General features: G+C 35.8%; 1 protein-coding gene across 1 annotated transcript; it reads right to left on the minus strand.

The window, feature by feature from the left end:
• Positions 1-1,229: 1,229 nt before the first annotated feature.
• Positions 1,230-3,897, minus strand: LOC145045982 (carbon catabolite repressor protein 4 homolog 5-like). The gene is made up of 12 exons (XM_078994270.1): positions 3,854-3,897; positions 3,687-3,762; positions 3,414-3,506; positions 3,219-3,251; positions 3,019-3,116; positions 2,713-2,809; positions 2,513-2,598; positions 1,917-1,972; positions 1,733-1,829; positions 1,570-1,660; positions 1,419-1,449; positions 1,230-1,258 (listed from the first exon to the last, which is right to left on the minus strand). The coding sequence occupies exons 1-12, from the start codon at positions 3,895-3,897 to the stop codon at positions 1,230-1,232; spliced, it is 831 nt and encodes a 276-aa protein (XP_078850396.1).
• Positions 3,898-13,485: the final 9,588 nt, after the last annotated feature.

The raw sequence follows: 13,485 nt of genomic DNA on the forward strand, positions 1-13,485 counted from the left end.
CTCATTGCGCGTCGTAAAAGGCTCAGACGACGCGCAAATGCGCATCAAGGAAGGCCCTGTCATAAAGAGAGACGACGCGCTTTTGCGCGTCGTCTATAGACGACGCGCATTTATGACGCTCATTTACGACGTGCAATTACGACGCGCGTTTACGACACGCAAGGCGTATCAAGGAAGGCCCTGTCATAAAGGAAGACGACACGCATTCGTGTGTCGTAACCTTACGACGCGCGTGTTAATGACACGCAATGCGTATCAAGAAAGCCCCTGTCAAGAAAGGCCATGTCATAAATGAATATGACACACATTTTTGCGTATCATAATTTTAAATGTTTAAAAAAATATATTATTTATATATTTACGTATTTTCAAATTAAATTTGTATTTAATGTTTCATAATAGCAAATAAAATACCATATACAAAAAATAGAATCCATTGCATAAATCTAATGTCATACAATTCTATTTCTTACAATATATAAATTTGCATCCAATCTACTATGTACATCAAATTCCAACGTTGCATCTTTCCTTTCATAATTCTTTAAGACTAATGCTCCAAACAATTGATTATATGGATAAGCAGTTGTACATTGGCCCATCTCACTCAATAATGACTTAGCCAAATTCAACTCCAAGTCTTTATTGCATTTTGCTGATAATGCTGCAAGATTTAAATCAAGTGGCTTCATTTTGCTGATTTTGTTCTTCAAGTATCTGTCATCAGTTAGAAATTTAGAATACAATTTCATATGTAAAGACTTCTAGTCTGATGTACATTTAAGTTTTTATATTTGTAATATGGATTGTTATGAAAGTAATTTATTCCATCAAATAAGTAAGATAAACATACTTGACATAAAAGTCAATGATGGTGTCATTGACAAATGTGTCTGGTAGCAGCAAATCAACGTCTCTCTTACTAATGGAAACAACATCAACATCCTCTTTTGGATATATAACTTCTTCAAAAGGCTGGTCAAAGCTGCAAGCATCCAATGAAATATAAAATCCAAGAATCGGATAAGGGCAAAACAGTCATATTTATTAATTTAACAAAAGGGTTGTTAAAGTTAACACAAGGATCAAAATTGATATGAAACTTTGCCAAAAGAAATCTTTTTGCACTTACTTGGGAAAATACTTTGTAAAAGGCTTCAGCTTCATCATAAGGTTGTTGTAGGAGATCATACACCAGTCTCTGAATAACCACCCTTTTCAAGGATGCATCAGCAGGTGGAGACCAATCCGTATTTAGCTGAGTCACATATTCACAAACAACAGCTCACTTATACTATTAATTTTTACATAAATGGTCCATGTCCTTACAAAGTGGACACTTTTTGTGATTTTAAATGGATTAAAATTAATCGGGGCTTGCTCCAAGAAAAGTTCTACATAATGGAGCAAGAATAAACCACAGTCGAATGAATTCGGCTGCTGTGGTAACTGCAAAAGCAACACAAAATTCAGATTTTAGAATTTAATACAAATTCACAATTTTGCCCTCGTATATTTTTCCTTTCCATTTCTCAAATAATTTTGAAACATTATTTATCCAGATGATACCTCAAGTGAAATAAAGCGTAGATTATCGCATCTTGATGATATATCTTTCGATGCCTCCTGCTGCCTCCCTTTCCACTCTTCTTTCATATAGCTAGAATGGCATATTTAAAGGTTTATAATTTAAAAATAAAATAAAATGTTTATATAATAAAAAAAATGTTACCTTTGCATAAGACCTTTCAAACCAGTATGACTACCTCTGATAGGATCCATATGTAGAACACATGGCACTTTAATCAACTCAGTTACATCTTCTTCATCTATAAACCAGGTTATAACATTAGAAAAAAGGGATAACCATGCCTCATAAAATACTTGAAGATGTCAAAGAGAAATGACAGATATACCCTTGTATTTCGCAACTTCCCCACGATGACACATCACAATAAGACTCCAATGATAGCTGTCAAACAACAGAAATAATTGTCAACTGTTCAAATGAAATGTATAGAAAGCAAACTGTTTTCCAACTTACTTGTAAATTACAGGAATAAAGACAAAGTCTTTCTCAAAAAGATTAACTTTTCATGTCCACTTTCTTACGCGTTGAAAAGCTGTTTTCCCTTCAAGGGCATCTAGAGGTTCTTTTTTTGGGTCAGCTAGCTTCCGGAAGAAAAAAACTATTGAAAAAATGAAACCTCTGTCTCTCTTCAGGCCTGATTTTGTTCTTCAAGTATCTATCATCAGTTAGAAAGTTAGAATAAAATTTCATATGTAATGAATTCTAGTCTGATGTACATTTAAGTTTTTATATTTGTAAAATGCATTGTTATGAAAGTAATTCATTCCATCAAATAAGTAAGGTAAACATACTTGACATAAAAGTCAATGATAGTGTCATTGACAAACTTTTTTTTTGCATTTTTAGACATACTTGACATCAGATAAGTAAGGTAAAATATGCACTCAACTTTTAGGATAAACTATATGTAATTAGATTTACCATATGTAATCAACTGTCCCCATAAATCTGGAGTGAAAAGATGTTGCTAAGGGTTCTCCATATTCATCTCTTGTCAAACGTGTCGCCTGAAAAAAAAATCATAACCAACTCATATAGAAACTGTAAATTACATAATTACACTGAAGCACAAACAAAATTTAAAAAGATAAAAAGGAAATTAGAGAAAATAATAAACTTACAGGAACTCCATGATATGCACTTGTGAGTTTTAGTTTGTGTTTAAGGTAAGTTGAGTGTTTTGTTCCTGTTGCTAACCTTATTTCTTCTTTATTCCACCTTTTAAAAAAGGACTCATGTAAATGGGACAAATACTACAAAATGCAATTTCTTATATATGTGCAAAAGATGTAAATGTCCTTGTTCTCATTATCAAAAATAGCTAGACAGTGAAGAAGCTTTCTAAGGCAATTTTCGATGAGGGGGAGGGGAGGGCATTTACGTCTTTTGCACAGATAAGAGGTGAAAAAATAATTGGATTAATAGACCTAGAAGAATAATAATTACTATGACACTGAAATGTTGGGTAATGTAATGGACAATTCTGCCCACATATTTTTTTGCGTTCATGGTGTTGGATGTTTAACTGAGAAGAAAAATTAAATAAATCAATAAACATAAAATATTAAACATTGATATTCATCATAGATTCATAGTAAATAAAACTCTGCATCTAAAAAAAAAAAACCTCTGATGAAGCTATGAACTGATACATTGCACTCTGAAAAAAAATATGAATAGATGAGGACACACAAATGTTTAAGTGAAATAAAATATAGATTGGTTAAATTCTTTATAATATATATTTAAATACAATGTATAGGTTTAACTCTACTTTATACATACTATTAAAAAAACAATATAATCATATTTAATTTAATACCTGACGCATACTATTAAAATCTCCACCAAGTATAATTGGTATATTGCCCCATGTCTCCAAAAGTCTATGAGCCTTTGCAAGAAATAATCGTACCTTATTGGTCAAAAAAAAAAGTCAAATGTGTCAAAATTTGCTCAAACAGTATGATTATGTTAAACAATACACTTTTTTAATCATTGTTATAATAATAATAATAATAATAATAATAATAATAATAATAATAATAATAATAATAATAATAATAATAATAATAATAATAATTTTGTTAAGTACCTGACCGAGCTTAATATCCCCACGACTTGGGTTAAAAAGCACACGTATATTTCCAACCAATATGCTTCGATGTGTCCTATAAATATGCAAAATAATTAAATTATGCAAAAAAAAAAAACATTTAGGCTTAAAGAACAAAAACTAGTAAGTAGTAACTGATAACTTACTTTAGATTTTCAGTGTCATCAACATGTGTTTGACACCCATTCATCTGTGTGTTTTTAGAGGGTAGAAGAAATAAGATTAGAACAAATATGAAACACTCAAGACTCAATAGGAGGGTATTTATGTCTTTTCTACACATATAAAGATCAAGTGTGAGTCTCTATCAGTCTATCCACCTTTGTGGGTGGGAGTGAGACAAAAAATGCAAAAATAACGTGACATATTTGTAAAAAGTTTGTCTGTTAAATAGCATATTTAATTGATACCTTTAGAACACAAAATTTGATGTCAAGTTTGTCTATTAGTCTAATCAGACTTTAGACATTTATTTAGTGCTTATTGAAAAAAAAAATGCCTTAGGGTGAATATTAAGGGTTCTGGATATGAGGAGGAATTCTAAGGTTACTTATATACAAGGGAAGCAGGTTGTTGTTCAAATCAAAGTTACAACAATTGAGAAACAATATCAGCTTGTTGTTCAAATCAAAGGGATTATTGGCAGGATACAAGTCCTTACAACTGGATTCTTAGTTCCAAATCCCAATTGCACAAGAACAAAGGTATCAGATTCATCAGAAAACTAAAAATGGGTATCGTATCTTAGTGAATGGAAAACAGAATGCACAGACAGACAGCTGAAAAACCCTAATCGCACTAAGTAGCTTGATTCTGTAACTAATCGCATCGAGAGTGTTTATACTAAGATGATACTCGATAACAAATTAAACCCTAGCTTTCCTCCATTACAGAAACAAATCAACAACAAAACTAAAACTGGATGTAAGCTCATGATGTAGCGAAGCGTACCTTTAGTACTTGAAGATTTATGCGATTTGTGCTTCCTATCGGAGTCTCTCTCTTTCTTATCACTCTTTGTTTCTGAACTTCTACGCCTTTTGTTCTTCCCTCCGTCTACATAACACGAGTATCCTCATCAATTCGTATTGAAAATTGTATAAACAGAGAAATATTGGTAACGAAGAGAAAGAACAAAAACCTTCCGACGAGGACTCAGCCGGAGACCCCTTCTTTTTCGACTTACGATCGCTACCCATGTCGTTTTTGTCCAAAATCGAACAGTTTTGAAGTGTTCTTTTGTCAGGGCTTGAACTCCAGCACCTGCATGAATTATGGCATGCGATCGAAAACCAGGCTCGACGACCCGCTGACCTCTGCCCATGGAATGGAAGGGGTGAGAGAAAAAGAAATTGGGACCAAAAAATAAAACAAAATTTTGACTTATTCATCTTCATTTATTATCATATTGATGGGAGGAGAGGATTGAAATTACAGAAATCTAAACATGGAATAGCATATACCTAATTAGAATCACCCCCTCCACAAAAAGTAAAAAAAGGCGATGAGGGTATTAGATGGAGTGTCGACATGGGTAAATGTTGATTCAAGCCCTAGAAATCGCTCAAAAGGGGTCAGCAATGGGAGGGGAAATGATTCTCAATGTAACATGGAGGACTAAAATATGTTTGATTGCTTCGATTTAGGCTTGAGATGCTGTAATTTCCCATGTGTTCGTGTTCAGCTCCACTGGCTAGGGCTAAAAAAATTAATATATGATTAATTTTGGTCCAATTAAACTATAGCAACCAAAGTAAGAAGATATGGTATCTATGATTAGGGTTTGTAGAGAGAAGGGAAGAAGAGAATGAAGGGAGATCTTGAATTGAAGCGGGGTATTTAAAAATTTTAGAATTTTAAGAGGATTTGATTTCCCCCCTTGAACGCGCGTTTTGAGTGAAAAATTATAAAGCGACACTCACAGTGGACGCACACTTTAAATAAGCGCCCTCCGTGTTTGTATTTTTTTTTTTGTGGGACAATAATTTAGGGCACGCAAAAAATGCGCGTCCTACGTTCTTCAAATTTCTAAAGATCTGACATTATTTGTAGGGCACGTCCTTTTGCGTATCATTAATCAGTGCGTGTCGTAAAAAGCGCGTCATTAAAGGTCTGTTTTCTAGTAGTGACTTTGGTAAAAAAAGTCAATAACTGATTTCTGAGTACATGTCAAAGCTAGTGGGAGCATAAGTGTTATGCTAATAATCATCAAGTTAGTGGGATTATGATAATTATGATAAGTATTGCAAGTTGGCAATGTTAATTATAGAAAACAAAAGTTTCAATTCGTGAGGTTGCAGGGGTTGAAAAAGTTTTTTTGCTATAATTAAGGGAGAGGAAATTATACTTCATTTCAATTATGAAAAGCTTAGATTGAGTTTATAATCATTCTAAAGAGCTTATATTAAGATTTTAATCACCTTTAGTCAAGAATATATATATGAATTTCATGTTGGATTGGTTCAACTTAAGAAAATTCTATATATTGCATTCTCAAAATTCGATTATGATTACGAAATCCCTTTTCATAGTAAAATTTTGAGAATATGGCAAACAAAAAGTTATTATGGCAAAAGACTGGTCTAGAACAACGTCTTTATGTGAAACATCATGAATTGTGTCCCATTTACTTTGGGTACAAGATCGATTACTTGTGCTGTAATATTTATTCTTTCTGAATTTTCCAAATGCCTTGGGGCATTAAGGAGGAAAATGTCTAGAATTGGATATGACTAATGTGATTAAGCAATTGTCGAGGACAATCTAAGGTTTACCAAAGATTGGTTGCTCAAGGACAGTTGGAAGTATACTGTTAATATTGGTAGGACCATATTGACATAGTCTGAAAAGAGGCAACGCTTGTTTAGAAGTGGTAGTCAAAATGGGAATATAGAGTTGTCTTTATAGATAGAAGCAATCTGTTTAAGATTAGAAAGAACTTAGTGCAAGAACCATGTTCAAAGCAATGCGTACTTTGAACATAAGGCTTTGTGTCGATGGAGTAGGTCTTCATTGGAATACCCTGTAAAGGTTGTTGACAAGTCTTTGTAACTTTGTACACATTCATTTCAAGAGGGTATGGCATTTGATTTTAAATCCTAACAAGATTTTGATTTGGGAGTGTGAAATTAGAATCATTGAAAGTTTGTTCAATTGGTTTATTTCACAAAGAAAGGATCATAGATAAATATAGAGTGCATACTTGGTGTATAGATAAGCTATTGTTTAGGAAAACATAGTGTACATGCTTGGAGCATGGGATACCTAGTGTTTTAATTCAAGTATAAAGTTGATAAAATCGAAACAATGAATAATGAGAAATCAGTATGGTGATAAATAGAAGTGGTATATTTATATTCATAGGGTTTGATACCATATTTGATTCATTTATTCTTGTGTTTCACTTTGCATGTTTTGACTTCCATAATAACTAGGTTATTCATCTGGAATGACTAAGTTATTTAAACCATCCACAGTCGATCATATGTTGGAAGTAGATACGAATCAAGACTGTCATGGGTTGGCTTGTAGAGGTCCAAGTTGGTGGACAAAGTTGTGCTACAACACTCATGAGTGCTCATAAGTTCTGAGTATTGGATTCAACCGGCGCTCATTTGAGTCACTTCATGGATTTTATCATGAGTGATCATGAGACAATAATATCTTATATTCTTCAAACCTAGTGATATGAGTTGTTACTATGAGTTGGTTATTTATTGATTGCGCGGAACCGCATTGGTAACTCGATGTTATAAAATGTGTCTTTGTGTATGATTCAACAAGTAGCAGAGCAAGCCATATGAGTCGAAGTTTATCCATTTCTTTTACCTTCGGGATAAAAGCGATATCTGTGGGCCACTCGATGATTTAGCGATGACACATGTGAGTGGTTGTCCAAGTCAGGACTGATTTGATTTGTTCAATCAGTCAGTCGTCATAAATCGGAAATCGGGAAACAACAAATGGAAAGAGAGAATGATTTATAATCCATGTCTCAATCTATATGATATCTAGAATGGAGGAATATATGATCCTTTATCTAAAGGAAAAGTCATTGACAAAGGTTAGAGATCATCGGCAAGGTCAGAGTTCGACGGAAGCTTTTGAGAGCTACGATTTCCAGTCGGTTCTTGAAGTCATATGCAATAATAGTTTTAGACTTATCCAAGTGGGAGACTATTGGATTAATGTCTAAGTCCATAACTATAATTGGTAAGACATGACTCGACCCAATATGGTCCATTTGGGTTGCATGGCATTGTGCATTTGGATAGACTATAATGATAGAAATAACACTTAAGGTTTGTTAATATATTATAAGTTATAATATATTAATAAGATTATTTAATTAGTATTGATCAAGAATTAATCTAGAGTTAATTAAGTGATCAAAAGAAGACTAATTAAATATATGGGTTGATTGTGTAAATCATCCATACTTGTATAGTGGGCTAATGCTCCATGGATTATCAAGTTGGGCTAAAACCCATATGATGCTCCATGGATGCTCCATGGTGTATTTTAACCCATGGATCCAAGGAAATGGAAAGCCATGAAAATTAGGGTTTACCCTAATTGTAACAACTATATACGATCATATTCTTTGACAAAATCGGCCACTAAGTTAGGAAGAGAAAGGGCTAGCCGATTTTAGAAGTGTTCAAGTTTCGATCAAGTTATTCCAAGTGTATTTGATATTGTGTGAACCACTTGAGGTGTCACACTTGGGGCACTAGGCACTCAAGCTTCATGAAGACATTCTACATCAAAGAGGTATGTATTCTATCGTGTTATATTCATTGTTTTATATGCTAGATTAGTATAATTCCTAGGATGTTCATATTTGCATGTATAATAGAGAAAACATAGATCCAAGGTATTTAGGGTTGCATGTACACTTAGGAGTGCTAGAATACTCAAAACCCAACACCTATAAAAGGGATGCGAGGGTTCCGGGTAAAATTGCTCAATTCCTCTCTTTCTCTTGCGTTTTTACTCTGTTTTGCGTGCAAGAAATATCCCAAAGCCCCGAAGGAAGATTACGCTCCCGAGATTCCTAAGAATCCCGAGATAATCCGCTTTCTCGAGTCAAAATTTTGCTCGGTTTTCGTCTCACCTTCTTCAATCTATCAGGTGAGTTCATACCCCTATAAACTACACTTTTAACTATTTTATCAATGCTTGTTATACACTTTTAAGGGGGGGGGGGGGGGGGGAATACAATTAAACACACGGACATTTATCGTGTGTAACATAAAGTTTCACTATATACTCTGTTTATCAAGTAAATCATATGTGATTCATAACTACTACATGGGAACTTTCGTATGCAATTTATATTCTCGATAACATCTTGTCTTTTGGAAATAAAGCATGTTTATATATATATATATATATATATATATATATATATATATATATATATATATATATATATATATACACACAAATCAAACACTTTATTTATACTTTAAGTATATGTGATCATTTATGTCGCTATAAATATTATACTTCACATAACAAGTGAGCATTACACTAGGGTTTTCTATACGAACGAAACACACATTTTTGAAAAACTATAATATGTATAGTTTACGAGAAAATCATGAACATCTACATACTAGAAACACTATATCAAAGACATATTTTCATACACAAGAACAAATGGACATTGTTGTATGTAAACCTGCTTTATACTAAGTTTTGTGAGACATTTCACGTACTTTTGAGTATGCATTTTAAGTCATGTATTATATACGAAAATACCTTGTAGGGGGAGTGTGATACTTGTGTATAGATCTATACGGGATTGACAATCCCACATCTAAGCTGTTAGCTACAACTAGGTCGGCAAGTCTGGGGTGACAAACGTCATAATCTTCCAACGCTTGAAGAACGTTGTTATAGGCATCCTTGTCAAAACAGCATGGTTATAAGACTCACATGGAGTATTAAAAACACATTGATTTACAGGGTTTTTCAAATGCCTTAGCGATTTATACATAAATCTATTGTTTTAAGCATGAAAAAGCACTATTGCATTACAAGTTTTGGAACAATTAAACTACCATCTACTATAGCAGAAAATATGGGATTTTCTAGGAGCATTCAAACATATACAAACCATTTCATTCGATTTCATACAAACATTGTTACTAAATACTTATGAACTCGCCAGCTTAAATGCTGATCTACTCTTTCAAAACTACTTGTATTTCTCAGGAATTCAGTAAAACAGGAAAACAAACAACTTTTGAAGAAAGGGCGTTGTGGCGTTAGTTTTGTTTCATTTTGACATCATATTGTAATTTGTTTTGAAACAAGTACCTTTCAACAATGTAAACTTTTAAATTATATATATGGTGGTTGTATTACTTTGTTTACTATGTATTCAATTGTTACGATACTACATGAAGTGACCCGCTTTCCAACAATTTGGCCGTTCTAGTTTCGGGGTGTGACAGTGACACACTACAGGCTCCAACTCTTCAATAACAACTTTAGATAGAGACTTGTAATAACTAGCTACCCTTGTTTGACCAGTTTCTATATACACCCTAATAAGTCTGTGTTTAGGGACATATGATACCATTTTAAGTACATCTTGGTCATTACGTAAAGGCATTAAGCCATAGTCCAAAGGGTATTTAGGGATATAGAAATAGTAGTAAAGGGTTTTCTTAGTTTTGTACCCTAGTTCTCGGACCAAGTCCTCAAGCTCATGAACTGAAAATAAATCAGTGTCAACATTATCAACATATGCTACAACACCATCAATCTATATCATTCCAGGTGCTTTGGTGAAGACACCACTATAGTGTATCTTCAACATGAAATAGTTGTTATATCCTTCTGCAAACACAAAAAAAAAAAGTAAAATCAATGATTTCTCTACGTGAACACAATCGACCAAGAAAAAACAAGTTTTTTTTGTAGTTTTGTACCGTATCTTTTTCCTAAGTCCTCCACGGTTACATCCTTGCATTAAGTTGCTTGACTTCTCAACCCGATTCCATTATTACGTCAAGCTCTTCCTGTAAGGTCCAACACCTTTGCCTTGAGTCGCTTGGCTTCTCAGCCCGACACTATTATTACGGCAAGCTCTACCTACAAGGTCCAACACCCTTTCCTTGAATCACTTGACTTTTCATCCTGACTCCATTATTGTGGCAAGATCTACCTGCAAGGTCCAACACCCTTGTCATAAGTCGCTAGGCTTCTTAGCTCGACTACATTATCATGGCAAGCTCCGTCTGCAAGGTCCAGCACCCTTGCCTTGAGTTGCTTGGCTTCTCAACCCAACTCCATTATTACGGAAAGCTCCACCTACAAGGTCTAACACCCTTTCCTTGAGTCAGTTGGTTTCTCAACTCGACTCTATTATTGTGTTAACCTCCACATGCAGGGTCCAACACCCTGGCCTTCAGTTTCTTAGCTTCCCAGCTCGTCTCCTTTATTGCGGCAAGCTCCGCCTGTAATTTATAGCACCCTTTCATTGAGTTGCTTGGCCTTTCAGTCCAACTCCATTATAGTGGACAATTTTTTCTACAAGGTTCAACATCCTTGCCTTGAGTCCATTGCAGCGGCATGCTCCACCAACAAGGCTCAAAGACTCGCTACCTCTACCTACATGATTCCATGTGATGTTCTCTTGCCTGATGTATCTACGATCGCTATGACCTAAGTTCAATCTATTCCACGTGATACTCTCCCACGTGATGTACCATGATAGATGGCTGCTAAGCCCGATCTATTCCATGCAATGCTCTCCCACGTGATGTATCCATGATCCCTAGCTACTAATTCCAATCAATTCCACGCGATGCTCTCCCACGTGATGTATCCACAATCGTTGGCTGCTAAGAATCATCTGTTCCATGCAATGCTCTCCTGCGTGATGTATCCACAATCGTTGGCTGCTAAGCTTGATCTATTCCACACAATTCTCCCCCGCTTCACATCTCGTTGATTGTTGACTGCTAAGGTATCTCTATTCCATACGATGCTCTCCCACATGATGTATCCACGATGCTGATTGCTAAGCCCGTGCTATTCTTCTAAGCCGCACAATATAAGTCGTGCACCGTAAGTCGCACATCATAAGTTTATACCATGCCTAGCACTATGCTCTTGGTTTCTTGTCTCCTACAATCATCATCATTTTCTTCTGCTCAGACGATCAATAAAGCGTCCTACTATAGTAAGCTTACTCTCCAGCAAGAACGTTATCATAACAGCAACCCTGCTACCTACAACCTTTCAGCATCTTTTTTGCCTGGCTCTAGACAATGGTCTTGTTGTGCAACCCCTACCTATACCCTCACGGCTTATCCATCAACATCTCTGTTGTCTGGATCTCGACAACAGTCTTGCTATGTATTATTCTCTACATATAGCCTTGCCACTTCTCCTTCAACATCTATGTTGCCTAGCTCTCGGCAATGGTGTTGCTATGTAACCCCTACCTATAGCCTCCTTGCTTATCCCTCAGCATCTCTATTACCTCACTCTACGCAATTATCTTGTTGCATATTCCTGACCTATAATCCCTTCTATTTATATTATAGTCAACAACCTTACTGTTTATCAGTTTGATAACATCCATCTCAGACAAAAGTTTTGCTATTATGTCAACAACTTCGTCGTGTATAGTTATAGCAACCCTACCTTATTCACCATATTCTAATATGGCTACCTACGCTACCCACATCGGACTGGGGGAATCCAGCTAGGTACAACTCAAGAAGGAAATACCTTCAGGACGGTTATTAATGCTCATGCAAAGCAGACTATGTAGATGGTTATCGATGGCATTCCGTATGCGTGTGACTACAACAACAACCATAAGATAACAGTCTCAGGGACTGAATGTCGAGCTTATGCTTCATAGCTACCTTGGCTTGATACCTTATCGACATCATTGTTTCATATCAACCCCACTCCACATAACATCGTCGGCAACCTTACTCTGCATAATGGCAGCAACACTTATGTTGCATCTCCACAACTGGATCATACTCGTGACAAGGAAAGACCATTAAGCTAGCTCATGCTACATAAACCCATGTTTTCTCATCGTGTAACGCCACGGTTCTCGTAGGCAAGGTTTGGCCATTTCTTTTATTCTTTTATTCATTGGTTCTTTGTCTAGTCTGATCCAATTGTCCGTAATCCAATCACATCAGACTAGGAGGACTTGACAACGCATCGTTTATATGACTGAGTTCAGTCCAATGTCATTGACGATGTACAAATAACATTGGACTGTGGGCACTTGATGATATTAGGTGCATTAGCATAGCCTAGACAGCTCTAACGTACCAACCTTACCTGGTGATTCCTATCCAGCCATGCTTGACACTGTCCTGCCAACATTGTCTGGCGCTCCTTTTCCAGCCTTTCTTTGTGTGCAGCTACCATCCTCGCCCGATGCTTTTGGGTGGCCTTGTCCAGCTCCATGCTAGTTGGGCCTGAATTGGGTTGGCCCAAGGCCTGACCTAATTCTCCTTGATCTAATGGTCCCTTATAAAGTGAATACTTCCTACTCCTTAGATGAGGACTCTCCCTGGTGGCTCAGCCGCCACTTTATCCTTTCCCCTTAGATCAGCCACCACACTAGACTATGGGTGACTAAGCCACCACCCTCCACCTACAGGTGCCAAACACTACCACCAGTACCAAGATGTTTCTCTCCACATAAGGAGAACTATCCAATCTCTACCAATCGATCTAACTTAATTGTCGGATGCTGCCCCTGGACAATAGTTAGGGGCTGTTC

The sequence above is a fragment of the Lactuca saligna genome, chromosome 5 (assembly GCF_052625555.1).
Source record: "Lactuca saligna cultivar CGN05327 chromosome 5, ASM5262555v1, whole genome shotgun sequence".
Classification (NCBI taxonomy): Eukaryota; Viridiplantae; Streptophyta; class Magnoliopsida; order Asterales; family Asteraceae; genus Lactuca; species Lactuca saligna.